The sequence below is a fragment of the Cyprinodon variegatus genome, unplaced genomic scaffold (assembly GCF_000732505.1).
Source record: "Cyprinodon variegatus isolate N-32 unplaced genomic scaffold, C_variegatus-1.0 Scaffold473, whole genome shotgun sequence".
NCBI lineage: Eukaryota > Metazoa > Chordata > Actinopteri > Cyprinodontiformes > Cyprinodontidae > Cyprinodon > Cyprinodon variegatus.
Window position 1 is genome coordinate 200951 of NW_015150926.1, and position 18069 is coordinate 219019.

Consider the following 18069-nt stretch of genomic DNA (forward strand, 5'->3'; position numbering starts at 1 on the left):
CCAGGCTCAGTGTGAGCGGCCATCTGCTGAGGCTGACTTATAAAAGTTACTAGGAAAAGAAATCAGTCTCCTTATCAGAAGAAGGGAGCTTTTAAATGCTCCAGAACATTCTAGTGGATGGTTGTGTTCAGAAATCCTAGCGGACCAGAACCAGCAGATGATGGGACTTCACTGAGGGAGCATCGGTCTGGAGTCAAAGCGATGTGGAACCTGAGTCTCGCCGCTCTTCCTCCAGACTCTGGAACCTTGATTTCCACATGAAAACTTTGAACCACTGAGCAAAGTTCCTGCTCTGGTTGAGGAACAGATTAACACCTGGAACATGGCAGCTGTAGTCCATGTTCTGGATCTGCCTCCTCATGAATCTGCTCTAAACCCTCCAATGGGCTCAGCCTGACCTTTCCCAGCTGTTATTTAACACACTTTTTCCTTTCACCCGACCTTCCATTAATATGGTTGAATATATGCTGTTAACTCTATGAATTTTTATGGCTTTTATGAGTTTCTTTTTTTTTTTTAAGAACGTAATGATTAAAAAGTATATTTGAACTAGATGGAAAACATTGCTTTGGCATTAAAAGGAGCAATAACTGAAATTGCACCACTAGGGGCGCTGTTGAGCGCTGTCTGTAAACCAAAACAACACATTTTAATCAAACTTTCTCTCCAGCTAAATAAAATAACAGTTTATTTTGTTTTACTAATAAATAATAATAATGAGTTGATCAATTCCTCCTGTGAAGTTTAGACACATTACGTCGACTGTAACATAATCTACTACTCCATTTATTGCATTAATATATTTATTTACATTTTATTCAATTGTTTGCCTTGTTTCATCATTTTGATTTTAAATGTGAAAACAAAAAGATGGGTTGGTGTAAAGCCTCTGACTGATTACATGAAGCAGAGGCGGCTACCTGATCACCCTACAGACTGGAATAAAAGAATCAGAAAATCTAAGCACCAGTTTTCTGAGAGAGAACGTTCTGAATGTAGGTGAGCATCATGGTGGCCAGCTCACCAACTGCCAGGCTGCATTTAGCAATGCTAACTGTGTTAGCTCGGTTAGGTTCAATCAGATTAATCCATTATTAAAGTAATTGTTTACTAATTTGGTAATCGATTAATCGTTAATAGAAGCATAGAGACTAAAGCTGACAGAATGAAACACTTAGAGCAGAAATTCTACCAAAATAAAGAATTACATTTTGCATTTAAGTTAAATGAAAAATGTTTTTTTATATCAATATGCTCTATAATCCAGACCTGTTCCAAGTGGAAGTTTAACTTTCACTGGTTAGAATTATGAAAAAATCTGCTTTTAGGAAGTTGACAGATTAATCGATTAGAAAATGATTGTTAGTTGCAGTTCTAGAGGCCTTGTTATGGAAACAAGACTGGAGAACAACCTAAAGAGATGGTGTGTGACGTCTCACCAAAGTCCGTCTGAAAAGATACCTTTAGTTCTTCACAAAGATGTTATTATCTAAAATGATCAAGTTTTGCTTATTGCTCCTTAAAGGCAAACATTAAAGTTTCTCTCATCCTAATAAAAGGTTAACTTTGGTTAAATGACCCAGTAGCTTTCTCCAGATTCAGACGGTTCTGTATGTGAGCAATGATCTGATGATGAACTGTGATTGGGCAGCATGTGGCCAGGCGGCCGGCGGCGTGGAGGACGAGGGAGAAGCCCAGGCTGGCTGGATCGAAGGCGCCGCCATCTTGTTCTCGGTGGTCATCGTGGTCCTGGTGACGGCTTTCAACGACTGGTCCAAAGAAAAACAGTTCCGCGGGCTTCAGAGCCGCATCGAACAAGAACAGAAGTTCACGGTCATCCGCAAAGGTCAGGTGATCCAGATCCCTGTGGCCGAGATCGTGGTGGGAGACATCGCTCAGATCAAATACGGTGAGGAACAGAAGCGCCTCCTTCTATCGGTTCTTCCTGCTTCAACCACTCACAGTCAAGGTTCTGTTAACCAGGACTAATCCTACAGCTTCATCAGAACTTCTGCTCGCCAACCAGCCAGCAGATCAGAACCAGTCCTTCTGGTACCAAACCGCAGGACTTTGATCAGTTATACTAAACATTTGATTCATGAATATTTTAGACCTGAAATAAAACCACAAACCAGTACAAAGTTCTGGTGAAGACAGTTCCATCTTACTGACGGTAAACTGAAGAAAAGCTTCACAAATGAAGGAAATAACTGAAATCAGCAGACTTTAGGTTCGGGTTCTGCTGACTGGTTCTGACCCAGCACAGCTCACCAGTCTGCAGTGATGTTTAAAGCTTTGCAGGGAGACTTCTCTGTTCAGGGCGGCCAGAATCAGGCTGACTCCAGCTGATATGGACCGATTATGACTGGACGGGTTCTGTTAATCAGCAGCACAGTTTAAGATTAAAGCTTCTACTGCCTGTCTGGACACAAAGTTAAAGAAGGAAAGCATCATTTCTTTCAGGGTTTCTGCTACGAATTGTTAAGGAAATCCTGCTTTTCCAGAAATGATCAGTTAAGAATCAGAAAGTTTTTCTCATTATCAATTAAATGAATGCATAAATCCCATCAGAATCCTGCATATCTGAGTTAAACCGGGTTTAAAGTCTCGGTTCCATAAATCCTAGAATAGTTCTGCTGCCAGCAGCAGCCCTGACCTCTGACCCCCTCCTGCAGGAGACCTGCTGCCAGCTGATGGCATCCTCATCCAAGGCAACGACCTGAAGCTGGATGAGAGCTCCCTGACCGGAGAGTCCGATCAGGTCCGCAAATCTCTGAACAAGGACCCCATGTTGCTGTCAGGTGAGTGAAACAGTCACACAGCTTCAGAGCTAACGTTTGGTTTTACTTCTGCAAACATCCCAAAAGTGCTGAAAATACGGTGTTTCTGTGAACCTCTCCTCAGGGACTCATGTGATGGAAGGTTCTGGTAGGATGGTGGTGTCGGCCGTCGGACTCAACTCCCAAACTGGCATCATTTTCAGCCTGCTGGGCTCCAGCGAGCACGACGATGAAAAGAAAGTCAAAAAAGGTAAGATGTGGAAAAACCAAAAGATGAGATGAGACGTAGGAGTTTGTAGGGAAGCTGAGAGGCCCGAATGAGCTGTTGGTCCGGTTCTGGGTGGTTCTACTGAGCTCTGGGAGAACGGATCAGGTTTTCTTCATCAGCTTGTGTCGGTGGGAGGGACGACCGAAGCGTCACAATCAGGTCTCCCATCATCAGCCAATAAATGAAACCTGTGAATTCTGGGAAACAGAACTTTTACAGCTCGGTTCTGTTAAAACCTACGCAACTTTAAGATTGAGCAGAACCTCAAAGTTTGGTTCCAGGAGGTGTTCCTGTCAGCTGAGAGCAGAGCTGATGCCGTTTCAGGTCAGATGCAGCTCTGTTAGTCGCCTCAGTGGTCTGGCTGTTGAGCCCCCTGCCCAGCAGGCTCATGAACCGTCCTGTTTCCCTTACAGTCGGGTTGTTTCTTGCTAAAAATGAGCGTTTATAGCCCCAGAGATCTCCCTGCTTCAGCTCCCTTCCTGGAAGCTCATCCAGAGTTCCTGCATAGAAGATCTTTGTAAGGAGGTCTCGCATAGAGCAGACTGGCTTCCTGTTTACCTGCTTAACACAGAAGGACAGTAATTTAAGTTAAGATCATGTTAAAATCATGTCTCTGCTTTCAAAAACAATAGAAAAGTCAGGTATTTCATCATTATTAGATTAATGTCCCACAAGAACCTGCTATTCATCCTTTAACAGATGGATGAGAGCTGAGCAGGACTTTTCAACATCCTGGTTTCATTTATTTGTGGTGATTAATGGAGACAGAACTGAGCTTCTTCTCTGGTGTAGATTCTAGACGCAGAGCCATTTTAACGCTCACAGTCGGTTCTGAAGAGACCCAGCGATCCGATTGATTTCCATCCTGCCAGCCCCTCCAGTCGGCCTCGCTCTGATCTGCTCGTGATCATGCTGACTCCCGTTTTCTGAGTTTGTTTTCGTCTGATCATTTGTTTTACTGGTTAAAGTTTGAGTTTGTCAGGCATTCATTGTGAACCGGCTGAATGTACGAGCTCAGCGGAGAGAGAAAGCCCCCGGTTTATCTGTCAACTCAGATTAACATGTTTTCGGGGGGAAATTGGGGGGAAAATCCAACAAACCTAAACAGGATCCTGCTGGGGAGAACCAGTGCAAAAATGTCAGATTTTAGACAAAAATGAACTCAGACCCTCAGTCTGAGGAGATCTCTCTGGTTAAACAAACATGGCTGCACCGCCGCCTTCTGCTGCTCATAATGCTGATGACGGCAGACACAAACCAGACTAAAGGCTGCAGCAGTCAGTGAACACACAGGTTGATTCATGTTGGGTCACATCCACGCATTTTCTTAGAAACACCACACACACCCATTGTGTGGTAGTTCAACACTATTATTGTAAAAAACCCCAAACTGCTTTCTAAGCTCCTCATTCCTCCACAAACATACAGCTTCACACCATCAGGTAAATCCTCCTGGAGAACTTTTTTTAACAGCCCTTACCTAAACTACATACACTTACAGTTCAAATTTGCAGGTATACATAAATACATATCCCAAGTTTAATGAAATTATACTAACAAATGTACCTTATGGGACTGAATTGGTCCAATATAAGTTTACTTTGAAGAATACTTAAAGTAGTCCTCCAGGTATATTAACATCAAACACTACCTTTCATTTATAAAAGTTTACTGAAAATAACCTTTAGGTTTACTGAATAGCGCAGCTGTAAATATTAAATTTATGTTCTATTGTGTATAAAATGTTTCCATTTTGACAACTCTGATACCCGAAGAACAGTGGGATTCTTTATCGGGGGGGGGGTCTTATTTAAAAAATATGTCACAGTCAGTCCAAAAAATTTTAAAAAGCAATCCACTGGAATTTTGAAGATGTTTTTCTTCACATCCAGGAAGGTTTTTCAATTCAAAATGTCAGAAATAGAGTTGAGTTCAAAGATTTATACAGTAGCCCAACAAATCCTTGTTTTTGTTCAGAAAACATGCAAATTAAAACAGACGAATGGGTCCGCACCTTTAGAACGGGGGTCGTTTGTTTCTTAGTTAGCATGCGATACCCGATACCGGTCTGTGTCTCTGAAAGGGGGATGTTAGAAGGACCCCAACCCCATGCCGGGGCACAGAGCACCTCGCCTGTTCAGCCAGGTCAACAATTCCCTCTAGCAACGCCCCTTTCAGAGACAGACAGGTATGGGGTATTGCCAGCTAACAAAGAACCCAACAATTGCCCATTCCTAAGGGCTGGACCCTTTCATCCGGTTCATTTAGCATGTTTTTTAAGCCAAAACAAGGCTTTGTTTTTGGTCCAATCTATAAAACCTCGAACTCAACGCTGTTTCTGACATTTTAAATTGAAAAAGCTTCCTGGATGGGAAGTGAAACGCCTTCAAACTTTGTTTTTTAACTTTTTTGGAATATGAAACAGTAGATCACAAATCAATCACATTTGTTTATTTAAACAGATATCTGATGAATAACTGCTCACGAAAGTGTGTCAGCAGCTATGTGGCATGGTCTAAATTTACACCAGGCGACACGAACAACTTAGCTAACGTTAGCCTTCCTGTGTTTACTCTGTAGCTTCTGCTTTATCAACCCAGAATGCAATGCAACCTCAAAAGCTGAAAGATATACTACAGAAAATACAAGTTTGAAGTAATTATACCAAATTAAACCAAATTTTAGGGTTAATAGGAAAATTTAGACCAACTTCTTAAGCTGGATTCAGGTCCTTTTAAGCTGAATGTTGCATTTTATCTATGAATTATTTTAAGGTAACTTCCATCAATCAACTTGGTAAACTTGGGCTATATGCTGGGATATATATTGACCAAACTTTAGTATAATTTAAAATAGGAACTTAAAATAAACCTAGTTTTGGTAACTATACTCATAAATATGTGGTATAAATACTTAGTTAAGTATATATACTTAGTACTTCACTGATGAATATATTACAAGTAGACTGAAAGTATATTTATCCATTTTAAGGTTTAGAGATTAGTATATATGTGTGAATATTCTAATTTGGTTAAGGAGAAGATGTAAACTGGAGCTTGATAACCGGGGTGGGTTCACTTTAGCCCCCTCATGTGATCCACATGTAGACGGTCCACAGAACCCTTCCTGACCCACATCTGACCCATTTTCTGGTTTTCACAGCAGTTAGAGATTCTGATCAAAGACCCTTTTATTTCCCAGTCCTTCTGAATGGTTCTGTTGTTAAACTGTGACCCAGAAACTGGATCCTAGATCTGCAATCCATCAGCAGGAAGGTCGCCATGCTGGAAAACATGAACTAAGTGCAGCCGGTTCTCAGCAGCGGGGAACCTGGGGGGGCTCTCTCCTCCGACCCGTCCATTCCCGCCCACAGCACACACACACGACACACACACACCTGTGGGTTTGATCAGTTTGAATTTTGTGTTCTCCCTCAGTTTGTTTGGATCTTTTCCTTTGAGCCATCTTATCAGCATTCCGCCCTCTCTCTCTGTCCGAACAGGTAAAAAACAAGGACCCCCCGAAAATCGCAACAAAGGTAACCCCTCCATTCATCCATCTGTCTCTCCCTGTCCCATCAACCCTCCCACCCCCACCCCCCCTTCCTCCCGCCCAGCAGCAGGAGGGGCGTCTCCTGACCATCTATCTCTGTCTCTCTCGCTGCTGTCTCAAGGGGGGCGTTCTCTCGCTTGGCTTTACCTGACCAAGGGTGCAACTCTCAACTTCCAGGTCTTTGACAGCCGGTCATCCACCACTGTTCCCATGGTAACCACTACAGAGTGATTACCTCAGATGATAAATTATGAGTGAAAACTCACTTTAATCCGGTACCAAATTCAGTGCAGCTAATGTGAATCTCCTGACAGCTCACCCTGCGCAGCCAGTGAAGGGAACCTACGCTGGAAGCTGTTCTTCTTCTTTGGTTTAGTCGATGAAAACCACCAATGTTGGTGTTTGGATCAATGCATTTTAAATCAAAAACAAAGGAGGTCAATGTTGCTCCATCAGCCACCAGTAACCGTCATCAGCTACACATAAAACCTGGAGCGGAAACATCTTATCGGCACAAAAAAATACAAAAATACCTCCTTCACTTACACCTCACACCTTCACCCCTTTGCTTCCTGCTTACACTTCAGAAAATTCTCATCATGTCGCTGTTATAAACTTGACTTCCTGCTGGGATGTGTGCAGCTCTGCTTAAAGGACATGACTGCCAGTTTAACTCCTCCCAGCCAGTAGGTGGCACAATCATGTTCTCACTCATTTCATTCCAACCTTAAAGGTATTGTGGAGGATTTTTGCCAATTTTTGAAAAGCCCCGCCCCCTCCACTTTAAAAAAAAATAAAAATAAAAATGAACATGCGCAGTCCTATACCCGCTCCCTAGAGGGAACGCCTATTAAACGCGTGTGAGAGCGTGCAGCAGCCCATTTCTTCTCGTGCACGCTCTGTTTAAAAGTTGCTGTTCTCATAGCTCATACAGGCCTACTGTGTCCGAACGTCCCTCAATCACTATATAGAGCGGGGACTATATAGTGGACTTTATAGCAAACTCAGTTAACTGACTATTTGGACAGATTACTACTTTTTGCTTCCTGTTTGTCACCTAACTCCTCTTCCACCGAGCGGTGCCTGCGCCATCTTTGTTATTAGTCGCCACTGTCAGGTAGCAACAGCCTATGGCGACAGCCGGCCGCTGTGCACTGGAAAAACGACCTAGAAATAAGTAAAATTTTCTTAAATTAAGTGTATTTACCCTTAATATGAGTAGGTAAATGAGACAGTTTGCCAATGGAATGAGTATTTTTACTCTTAAAAAATATGCACTTATTTTGAGAAAAAAAACTTATACAGATTTAGATTTTTTCCAATGTGACAGCAAATCCCATAATGCTTTGTGAGGAGAGCTGTCTGTGCAAAGCATTCTGGGATATAGCTACCTTTTTTTCTCATACACTTCGTAGGCACCTCGACCCTTTGCAAAGAACCTTGGTGAGAAAGGTGAGCTTCAATGACTGAAACAGTCGCTCTCTAATTAAAATCTAGATAACTCATTTTTTTCTTAGAATAAGTGCATTTGTTCTTAAATTGAGGAGATTAAAGAGACATTTTGCCAACAGAACAAGAAAATTTAGATTTAAAATAAGAAAACACAACTGCATAGTCTTATTTTAAGTGCATATTGTCTAATTATCTTATATTAAGGGTAAAAATACTCATCCCATTGACAAATGATCAAATTCACCTATTTAAATCAATGGTAAACACACTTAATTTAAGACATTTTTACTTATTTCTAGATAATTTTTGGAGTGTGTATGCCTGAAAGTGTGCATGCACAGAAAAAGATGGCTAACGGCACGCGCAGAAATCCTTACGTTAACCTATCACCGGATCCTAATGCATGCTAGCCGGAAGGAAATATTGAATGTATTTTGAACCTTTTAAAAATTTTAAAACAATTATTACAATACTTTTTCTCAGATAAACTAAAACTGTTATTCTGCAACACTAAAGTCTTCGTGAATAATTGACAAATTAACCGTTTTGATAGAAAAGGTGTGGCTCTGACCTTTAAAGTTAATATCTTGGTATCATCTGGATTTATTTGGCGGAATGAAAGATATCACCACGTCTGTAATCTGCTCATAACTATAATAAAGTTAAATTATCTGATGTAGTTAGAAACACTAAACCTCACCTAAGCAGCAGCTCAAAAGCAACACTTTGCAGCTGTTTATGTCATAATCCAGCGGTAGACATGATCTACAAGTTCCTCAGCTGTCTGGCTGCTGAGTTTGTATACGAGAGTGACGGATAAATCTGTAAAAACAAGGCAAATAGATAAATCACTTTGACGTACCAGACTAGACCCCCAATTTAGTGACTGAGAGAGCGAGGCGTTTCATTAGGGAAAACACTCATTGCAGGCTGCAGCTGTAGCTTTATGATAAATACAGTTTAATCTAACGTGCAACTTTGTTAAATGATCCATATTTAAAGTATACTGTGTCATATAATGACAGTTTTGAAAGAAACCTTGCAAAATGGCAGCGCAGAGAGGAGTTTAGAGGCTGTAAAATCATAAATAACCTGCCAAACACAAAGCACTGAGTTGGAACAGCTGACAGCGATGTAGAACAGGTAGAAGTTTACGATTGATTACACCAGCAGCCTGTCAATGTTTGTTTTTGTTTTTTAAATGAAAGCTGCATTTCATATTTTTAAGGTAAATAGTATAATTAACCTTATAAACCTTTTGTAATATGAAACAGAACTTTGATAAAATCAGTATTTAAGTTTTGGATGATCAGAAAAGAGATCAGAAGTAAACTTTCTCAGCTGAGCGACTCGCAGAAAAAATTTATAACTAAACTGAGGAAGAGGATGAAAGTTTGTCAACCAAACCACAGCATCTGTCATATTAGAGAAGTTTTAATATCCAGAGCCGAAGTATCTCATTTAGGCTGACTAAATGCTAAAATGTTTAAATGTTGTAAAAGTTTTAACCTCTCATCCACATCACCTCAAACCAGAGCTCCTGTCTACTGATAGAGCAATTCCGAAAAGGAAAACTGTCACTTTTGGAGGTCTTTTCGCGTTTCTAACTGCACCTCAGATAACCTGAAACGATCTGCAGGGATACGTGAGGTGGAGAAAACGAAACTGACATTTAATTTCTGCTCTAGCAGATTTTTATTTAGCTTGTAATGCATAACGTGAATCTTCTGTCTGTTTCTGTGTCAAAGAAACTCAAGTTACTGCAAGTAATGCAGCATCTCTATGATGTGGTTCTGATTCTACTGGATGCATCATGTGGTCTGCGGCAAAGACAGCCTAGCAGACATTTTGGAAATGGTCTGTGGTACGAGCTTCATAGCTAAGATGGACATACGCTCCTCTGCTGCTATATGCTGATGCTCTGCCTGCACTCACCTCAGCATGCTGAAAGCAGCTCCAACAGCAGAGCAGCCAAAACTATTTTCTAATCTGTTCAGCTCATAATTATGAGTGCTTTTAGCCCAACCTGGTGTATTGGGAAACAAGTATTCAGCTATTTACTCCAGTTAAATAAATGATCAATGGGTTTTACTCAGTCGACACTTTATTAATCATTTTTGCAAAGAGAGAAAAGTTCATCATACAGCTCTTATTGCACAGTAATCAACCCTGTTCTGCCTGGGCAGCGTTCCATCCCCCTTAGTTACAATAATGGAAAGTTTTCAGAGTCAAAACAAATTAGACACTTTGGTTAAACATGCTATGTTATGAACCTTGAGAAAGAATCTGGCTTGATATGGGAAAAAGGTATGTCTTGTCTAAAAAAACACCCTCACAACAAAACTTTAACAGTGATTAAATAGCATAAATTATTATAAGAAATAAGAGAAATTTTCCAACCACACTGTGCTCATGTGTAATAATTTTTAAAGTCGAACATTTGGTTGGATGAAAACGGTTTTCCAGCTGCTGCAGGGATTTTCAGGCAAAGATGAACTCATCATGCATTCATCTCCATTTTTACTGCTTTAATGTGGAAGATGAAAATGGATATAAACATGGAGAATTATAGCTGCATAAGCAGCTGGTTCTACCTCATCCCGTCTGAAAGATGAAGTTCTTTGAATCACAACCTTCAGGTTTAACGCAAAGGTTCCTGTTTAAAATGGGAAAGAATAGAAGCCATTGGTTGGTTCACTCTGAGCTACCAGCCAGTGGTTCTGTTTAAGTTAAATGAAGGCAGCCAAAGACGGAGAGCATTTATACAGGAGGAGATCCAGAGGAAAGAAATTAAGCTAATGAAGACCTTTTAGCTTTTTATAAAGGAGAACTCAATATATAAAAAAGAAGCAACTGCATAAAAGCGTGTTCAAATCTTTAATCTATTTGTCACAGTTTTTCATAAGTGATCCAACAAAGTTAAAGAGACAGATTCTTGGATCTGAACCCGATATTAAAGGAAAAGTCCCATCATATAACTGATATGTTTGAGGTGAATTCATGAATTTAGGGTTAATGGGTATAAAAATAAAAATTGTCGTTGCAATCACTGAGTCAGGGAGCGGCCATTTTTGCCCAAATATAGTAGCCCCTCCCTCCTGCCATCTTCCAGCAGTGACGTCACGGTGCGGTAAGCCTAGCGCCATTCTCCCCGCTTTACAAGCTAAATCAATGGGAACTACTAGACACATCTGAAATCAACAACAATTATTGAAGATTTCCAGAGGACTTCACCATTGAAATTCACCAGAGCTATAGTGAAACTGACAATGCCCACGTGCATGGCAGCTGGATGCTGGAATACATCGGGTAAAAGTGAAAAAAAAAGAGTTATTCCACCTTTCTGAATCCTGATCCTCCACGGACGGGTTGGTCGTTGGATCGCCAACTTGAAGAGGGAGGATTTGCCATCGAACTTCTGGCCAGAGAAAAAAACACGTCCAAACACATCCAGGATGACTTGGATAATGGCGCGTTGTGACAAACACCAGATACAGCACTGGGACTTGATCAACAGCCGATACCGCACGGTGACGTCACAAACCAGTAGGTGGCAGTAGTGTTCTTTGACAAACATGGATGCCTCCAGTAAAGCACATTCACATGAAAATTACTCTGAATTAAAAACACTGATCATTTATTTGAAAGTGTGTATTCATTTCAGATTTAAAGCATTTTTAGAAGTTTATAATTCTGAATATGAGCGACTTTTCCTTTAAAGGAACCAAAAGATTCAGAACAACTCAGGGTTTCAGACAGTTTGTTCTAGAGGTGAGAAGCTGCCTGGGATCACAGAGTAAGCCGGTCTGACCAGCTGATGGGTCAACATGCTTCATTCAGGACCAGTAACCCAGAAATGGATTTTGAACCGATACCAGAACAGTGTTGAAGTTTGAATCAGCGAAGAAACAAACAGATCCCGGTTTGATAATAGATTAAACAGATAAACGCACCCTGCAGAAGCAGCTTGGCTAGCGAGTACTGAACCATGAGATTCCTGTTTCCATCGACGACGGCGGGTGGTTTAATGATGTCATCGGGTTCTCGTCCAGAATGAGCCAACTGTCCTCCATTTTCCATGCGATCCAACACATGTCCAGCTTCCTCTGCAAGCTGCCTGAGATCCCGCTCTGTGACGCACGCACCCGGAGCCGCCCTCCTCCCGGCCTCCTGCGGTCAGAGCATCTGCTGCAGACATGTCCCAGGAACTCACGGATCATCACGCTTTCACAGATCCGCAGCTCTGAGCCGTCTGGTGATAGAACTCACAGCATTGTCAGGTTTCCCTCTTTAGAATCCTGTTTTTCTTCATTTATACTCTAAATAGTGCCGGTCCCGCCAGCGGGGGGAATAAAACCAGGAACCACGCTGATAGTACGGCGTCTCCTTCACTGGGTGAAACAGAAAGCAGTCACATTTAGCTGGGGTTCTGGGGCCGATCTGGACCCGCCTGTGTGGGAGTTGCACCCTTCCAGTGTTGGTGGACCACTGTAGCACCTGTCCTGTTTGTGTGCCTTCAGTTTGTTTGTTTTCCAGCTGTTTCCTGCTCTCACCCCCTCCCCCCCTGCGGCCCCTTCCAGGGTCGCCGTGTCTTCCTCACTCTTCTCTCTTCCTCCTGTCTTGCTGCAGCCTCCTCTTCCTCTGTCTCTGTTCTGCATCACTGTGGTTCTTCCATTTTGTTCGGGGTGATCCTTTGAGTTCATCTTTGGTTTGTGGAGTTGCTTTTACTTTTGTCAGACACGCCTCCTCTTCTGGCCGCCGTGCGTTCTCCCATGGTTCCGTGCTGCGCCTGTTTCTGGTTCTGTCGTTGGTCCGTGGGTCTCAGTCCTGTTCGTGTGAAGCTGTGCCAGTTAGTTCCGTGTTGTGGCTTGTTGTCAGAGTGGACCATGTGCATAAAGCTCCACAGCTTCCTGGTTTGACCTGCGACTCATTCCCACATCTGGAATGTTGAATGTCCTGTGTTGTAAAATGATGCTTTTGTGTGTGGGGGATAATTATCAGTCCATCAGAAGGTTTTGCTGCAGTTAAGGTTCTCCATTAATTTGTCCAAAAATCAGCACCTTCATAGCAGCTGAAGGTTTTCAGCAGAAATAAATCAGCGTTTATCTCCTTCAAGTTAGTTTCAGCGTTTTGTTTTGATGTTTGCTGAAATCTGTTAAATCAACAGGAGATCAGATTAAGCAGAATTAATAAGAAATGGAGCCTCTATCAAATCAGGTCTAGAATAAAGTGTCTGAAGCAGGAAAAATCCAGATTTTAACCCCAGGAGGAAATAATGTAACCACAAGTTTTATTTTCCAAATGATTTAACGTCACTGAAGATTCAGCATCAGTCCTGAAACGGAGGTTGGTACCAGAGAATCAGAGGTTTGTTCAGAGACGTCCTGCAACCGTTTGGCTTAAAAATATTAAAAATGGAAAGCTCTTGTTTTTTTGCAACACAGTGATCAATAAAACACTGATGCAGTGGGTCCAGTATTCACGGATCTGTTGATGTAATCGACCCAGTTTCAGATGAGATGATAACCAATCGTGACCCCTCCCCCCCGCGCTGCCATCAGCTAATCATAGCAAGGCGGGGCAACATCAGCTGCAAACCGACTTTAGATTTAAACGTAACAGTAACGCAGAATACAAATAAACACACATTTTCACTGGGCTGAAAGTGAAAAATAAAAACCTAAAAGTCCCATTTTACACACAGTGGAAAATACATGCCAACACACACAGCTTTATAATACAGCATCAAAAACATTAAGCTCATTAAGATTTATTCCACAGTTTGATTAAAATGGATTTAAAATTGATCCAAGTTTAGGAGAAGAGAGAAGCTGCCTCTTTCAGATCATTTGCAGTTCATTGAACCACCAGCAGCAGCGAAAAGCTGCTTTAACTAAGAAACATCTTTAGACCTGAGGAGTCCTGCCCAGATATACTGGATGAAGGTCACTCAGTTTGCTGGTGAAGATTCTCAGTCATCCAGGTCATAATCATTCCAAAAAACAATCCACTGAACTTTGTTTCAAAGTTTGAAGGCGTTTCGCTTCCCATTCCCATTCAAATTCAAAATGTCAGAATCAGCGATGAGTTCCAGGTTTTATAGAATGGACCAAAAAACACACCTTGTTTTTGCTTTGAAAAGGGGCGTTTCTGAAAGGGCCGTTGTTAAAGGGAATGGTTGACCTGGCTAAACAGGCGGGGTGCGTTGTGCCCCCGCATGGGGCTGGGGTCCTAACATCCCCCTTTCAGAGACACAGACAGGTATGGGGTATCGCATGCTAACTAAGAACCAAACGACCTCCATTCTAAAGGTGCGGACCCATTCGTCTGGTTCTATTTGCTTGTTTTCTAAACAAAAATAAAGCTTTACTGTATAAAACCTGGAACTCAACGCTATTTCTGACTTTTTGAATTGGAAAAACCTTCCTGGATGGGAAGAGAAACGCTTCAAACTTGGAAACAAAACTAGGGTGGATTGTTACGTTTTTTGGGAAGGTCATTCAGTGTTTTCTACAGGCTACAGTCGGGTCTGTTTGTTCAGCCTGGGGTCCAGTAGCCTGTATGAGGAGCAGAGTCTGATGGGGCTGCACTTCAGCCTGGTCTCACTTCAGGTTCTCCTACCTAAAGGAAGCTGCAGTATCTCTAAGCTCTCTGCAGGTTTAATGAACAAACACTCCCCCTACTGGCATCTTTTAGCGTTGCGGTGTAACACAGCAGCCATGTTAAAGTATTCACTCCTCTCTATTTATCACATTATAACCAAACTCATGTTTTTATTGAGATTTTCTGTGACAGAAACAAAGTAGTTCAGCACGGAAAGGAGAGGGATCAACATCTCTTAGAGGGTTTCCATTCATACAAATCTGAAAAGTGCGGTGTGCATCTGTATCAAGGCCCCGAGCCAGCCCTCTGCAGAACATCCTTTAGCTCTAGTGGCACCTAAAGGTCTGTTATCAAATGATTCTTCCATCTACGTTTAGGGGCTTCTATCTTTACGCGACTCTGACCCACTGAAGAAAAGCATTACCTCAGCATGATGCGGCCACCTCCATGCTTAACATGGTTTCAGGTGTTGCTGCTGCACATAGAATCAGTTCTGACCAAAACTCCTTATTTTATATGTTTGCAGTTTGCCAGCATCCATGCAGGGACCCAGCAAACAGGCCTTCTATGGGCTTTATTCAAGCTCTTCTAACCTAAAGATTATCACTGCAGCAGAGCAATGCTTCAATGATGCCCTTTGTGTCCAGAATTACAAAAAATATGTATTTTTCTTCACCTCCATAGATTTGTAGATGGTTCCAAACCGTTTTCAGGGATTCTGTTACTTCTGCCTCTGAAATGAAGCTCCACCTTTAAAGCGCTAACTAGTTGTTCTTCAGTGTTCTTTGAGGAGCCTCTAAAGCCAGAGCAGCAAAGGTGGCAGACATTTAGACAGCACTTCCTGATTAAGTGATTTTATTTGGGCTGATCAGAATAAAAAGGATTGAATCCATCTCACACTTCTCTGAAATGTTCTATTTCGTTCTGGCGCAGAAAATCTCAGTAATATTTTGATTAAAATAACCCGAAGTAAAATGGTTTGGGGTGTGAATAAACCCAGAGCTCTATAGCAGAGATCGGGGGGGTGAAAACCTTCACCCACCGTGACACAGAGCAGGTCAGACTGAGCGCTAAAGACGGGCGAGTTTGGCTCCGTCACCACGGAGACGGCAGCTCCCCAGCCGGACGAGGCAGCATGCAAATATCACGTTTGTTTATGAAAAACAAGGAGCCGAAGCGTCTGGCGGTTTGTTTTCATCAGCTGAAGGAAGCGGCTGGTTTTAAACGGCTGCATCACTCCGGCCAGCGGTGGTCAGAATGTATCGATTAGTCAGAAAACTCCCACCTGTGTTTCCAAGCTTTGAATGTAATATTTTCTCTGCCTCTCTTCCCAAACCACTCCTTCAACCCCCCTCCCCCCCTCCTTTGGTTGATTTATTTATACGCATCAATTTATTTCATCTGCATTTTCTGTTTTCATCCATGAAACTAAACTTTTGTTTTTGTTGTTTTCCATCTTCATCACATTCATCCAAAACCCTCTCTTCATCCTCCCTCTTATCATTTTCCTCTGACCCCCCCCTCTCCCCCAAACACAAACACCATTTCTCCCCCCCCCCAAACCCTTTCCTCCACCCCCGACCAGCCAAAACTCAGGACGGCATCGCGCTGGAGATCCAGCCGCTGAAGAGCGAGGAGGCCACCGAGTCGGAGGAGAAGGAGGAGGTCAAACAGGTGAAGAAGGTCAATGTGACCAAGAAGGAGAAGTCCGTGCTGCAAGGAAAACTGACCAGACTGGCTGTCCAGATCGGGAAGGCAGGTGAGGAGCGCACACCTACACAAACGCACGTTTGGCTGCAGATCGTAGGGCCGCTCAGAGGTTCCTAGAAACCAAAGAAAGCATCAATCTGATTGGCTAACAGTAAACCTGAACAAGGAGCTGCTGAATAAACAAGTTGGGCTTTTCCAGAAATGTGGGACTGAGCCTTTAAAAGGACGCCGAGCGGCAGCAGCTGATTGGACGCAGAGCCTGGGGGCCAAAATGCACTTAGTTTTATTAGATGGATTTTATTATTGGGAACGCGATTCATCCTGGAATTGAAGGTGTTTTCCGTCTCATTTCAATTGACCTTAATGCACCGTGGGCTTTCCAGGTCACTGTGGTGGTGGGGGGGTCATGTAATGCTCCTCGTTACATGACGGAAACAATTAGGCCGAGGGTCTGCTGATTGTATTTCCCGTTACGGTTCCTTTCAGGATCAAATGCACACGCTGAAAATCCTTTTTTCTTTTAAGTTCTCTCCACATTTACGTAAAAGACTGAAATAGTTTAGCTCTGTGATTCTCCATCACTCCTGACTGACCAAAAAAGGATGAAGGATAAGGTTTTAAATAACATCTGTCTGCTGCAGAATGCTTTCTGATGAGGAGCAGTAAACCTAAACTAGCAGTAAATCAGGGAAAGATGAATCATTTCCTTCTGGTTGAGGTGTCACTGCTTTATACAAGAAAATAGCTTTTGGATCATTTAGCTTTATTTAACATCCAGACAAATTAAATTAGGAGTTATAGGAAGACCCAATATGAAGCTAACTGGATCAAGATTGAATAAATACAAGATAATGATCAAACCAAGGTCTGTTTACTAATGACTTAATGAAATCAGAGGGGAAACAGATTCGACTCTGAAAAACTGCAGCTGGGGAGAAAGTTTATGAACCAGAAATGATACTTTGATAATGTTTTCTTTAAAGTTTAAAAAGATTGTCCAAAGTTTTCTGTTTTTCCCAGGAGGTTCAGAGGAAGGGGCTAAAGATCAAATCTAATTTAGTCAATCGTTCTTATTCTGTTTTTTTTATTGGTTTATGGAGGTAAGAGTTACCGGTAAGAGGTCAAAACTGACCCAAACACAACAAAAGTAACTATTTTGACTTTCATATATTGGGTTCTTCGATCCACCGACCTCCTTACCCCTGACGCCGGTTTCAGGAAGCAGGTTTAATGACACTGTGCAATATTTTCAATCGTTGCAGCTACACACTGTACGACGAAACTGCAGGGTTTAAAAGTTCCCAGCTCACGATGGATGTTCTCACACTGTGCGACCCGACGCTCTGATGCAATTAACTTGCTCACACTGTACGTCTAAAAACCACATGTTGGAATCTGCACCAAGAGATGGCGCTGGTTCAGACTGGTCAATCTGTAACAGAGTTCCCGTGGGTTCTTGTCAAATGACCTTTCTGCTCCATCACATCTGTCTCAGCTGCCGGGATGACCCGGCTGCAGTGGCTCTGTCCGTTCAGCTGACATTCCCAACAGAAGGCGGAACCGGTATCACCTGGTACTGCTGTTAGATGTCTGAAGCTGTCTTACTTTAGTTAGGAGCATCGGCTTCAGGCTCCAAATCCAAAGTACCGTATTTTCACGACCATAAGGCGCACCGTACTAAAAGGCGCAGTCTCAGTTATGTGT

At 42.3% G+C, this 18069-nt stretch overlaps 1 protein-coding gene across 1 annotated transcript in view; it reads left to right on the plus strand.

Annotated features, from left to right (window-relative positions):
• The window catches only part of LOC107094273 (plasma membrane calcium-transporting ATPase 1-like), a 102622-nt gene that overhangs the window by 56702 nt on the left and 27851 nt on the right, over positions 1–18069 (plus strand). The window contains exons 4-9 of the mRNA XM_015389801.1: positions 5–11; positions 1652–1909; positions 2676–2801; positions 2905–3030; positions 6551–6586; positions 16241–16414. Of these exons, the coding sequence (XP_015245287.1) occupies positions 5–11; positions 1652–1909; positions 2676–2801; positions 2905–3030; positions 6551–6586; positions 16241–16414 (727 nt within the window). The remainder of the gene's footprint in view (positions 1–4; positions 12–1651; positions 1910–2675; positions 2802–2904; positions 3031–6550; positions 6587–16240; positions 16415–18069) is intronic.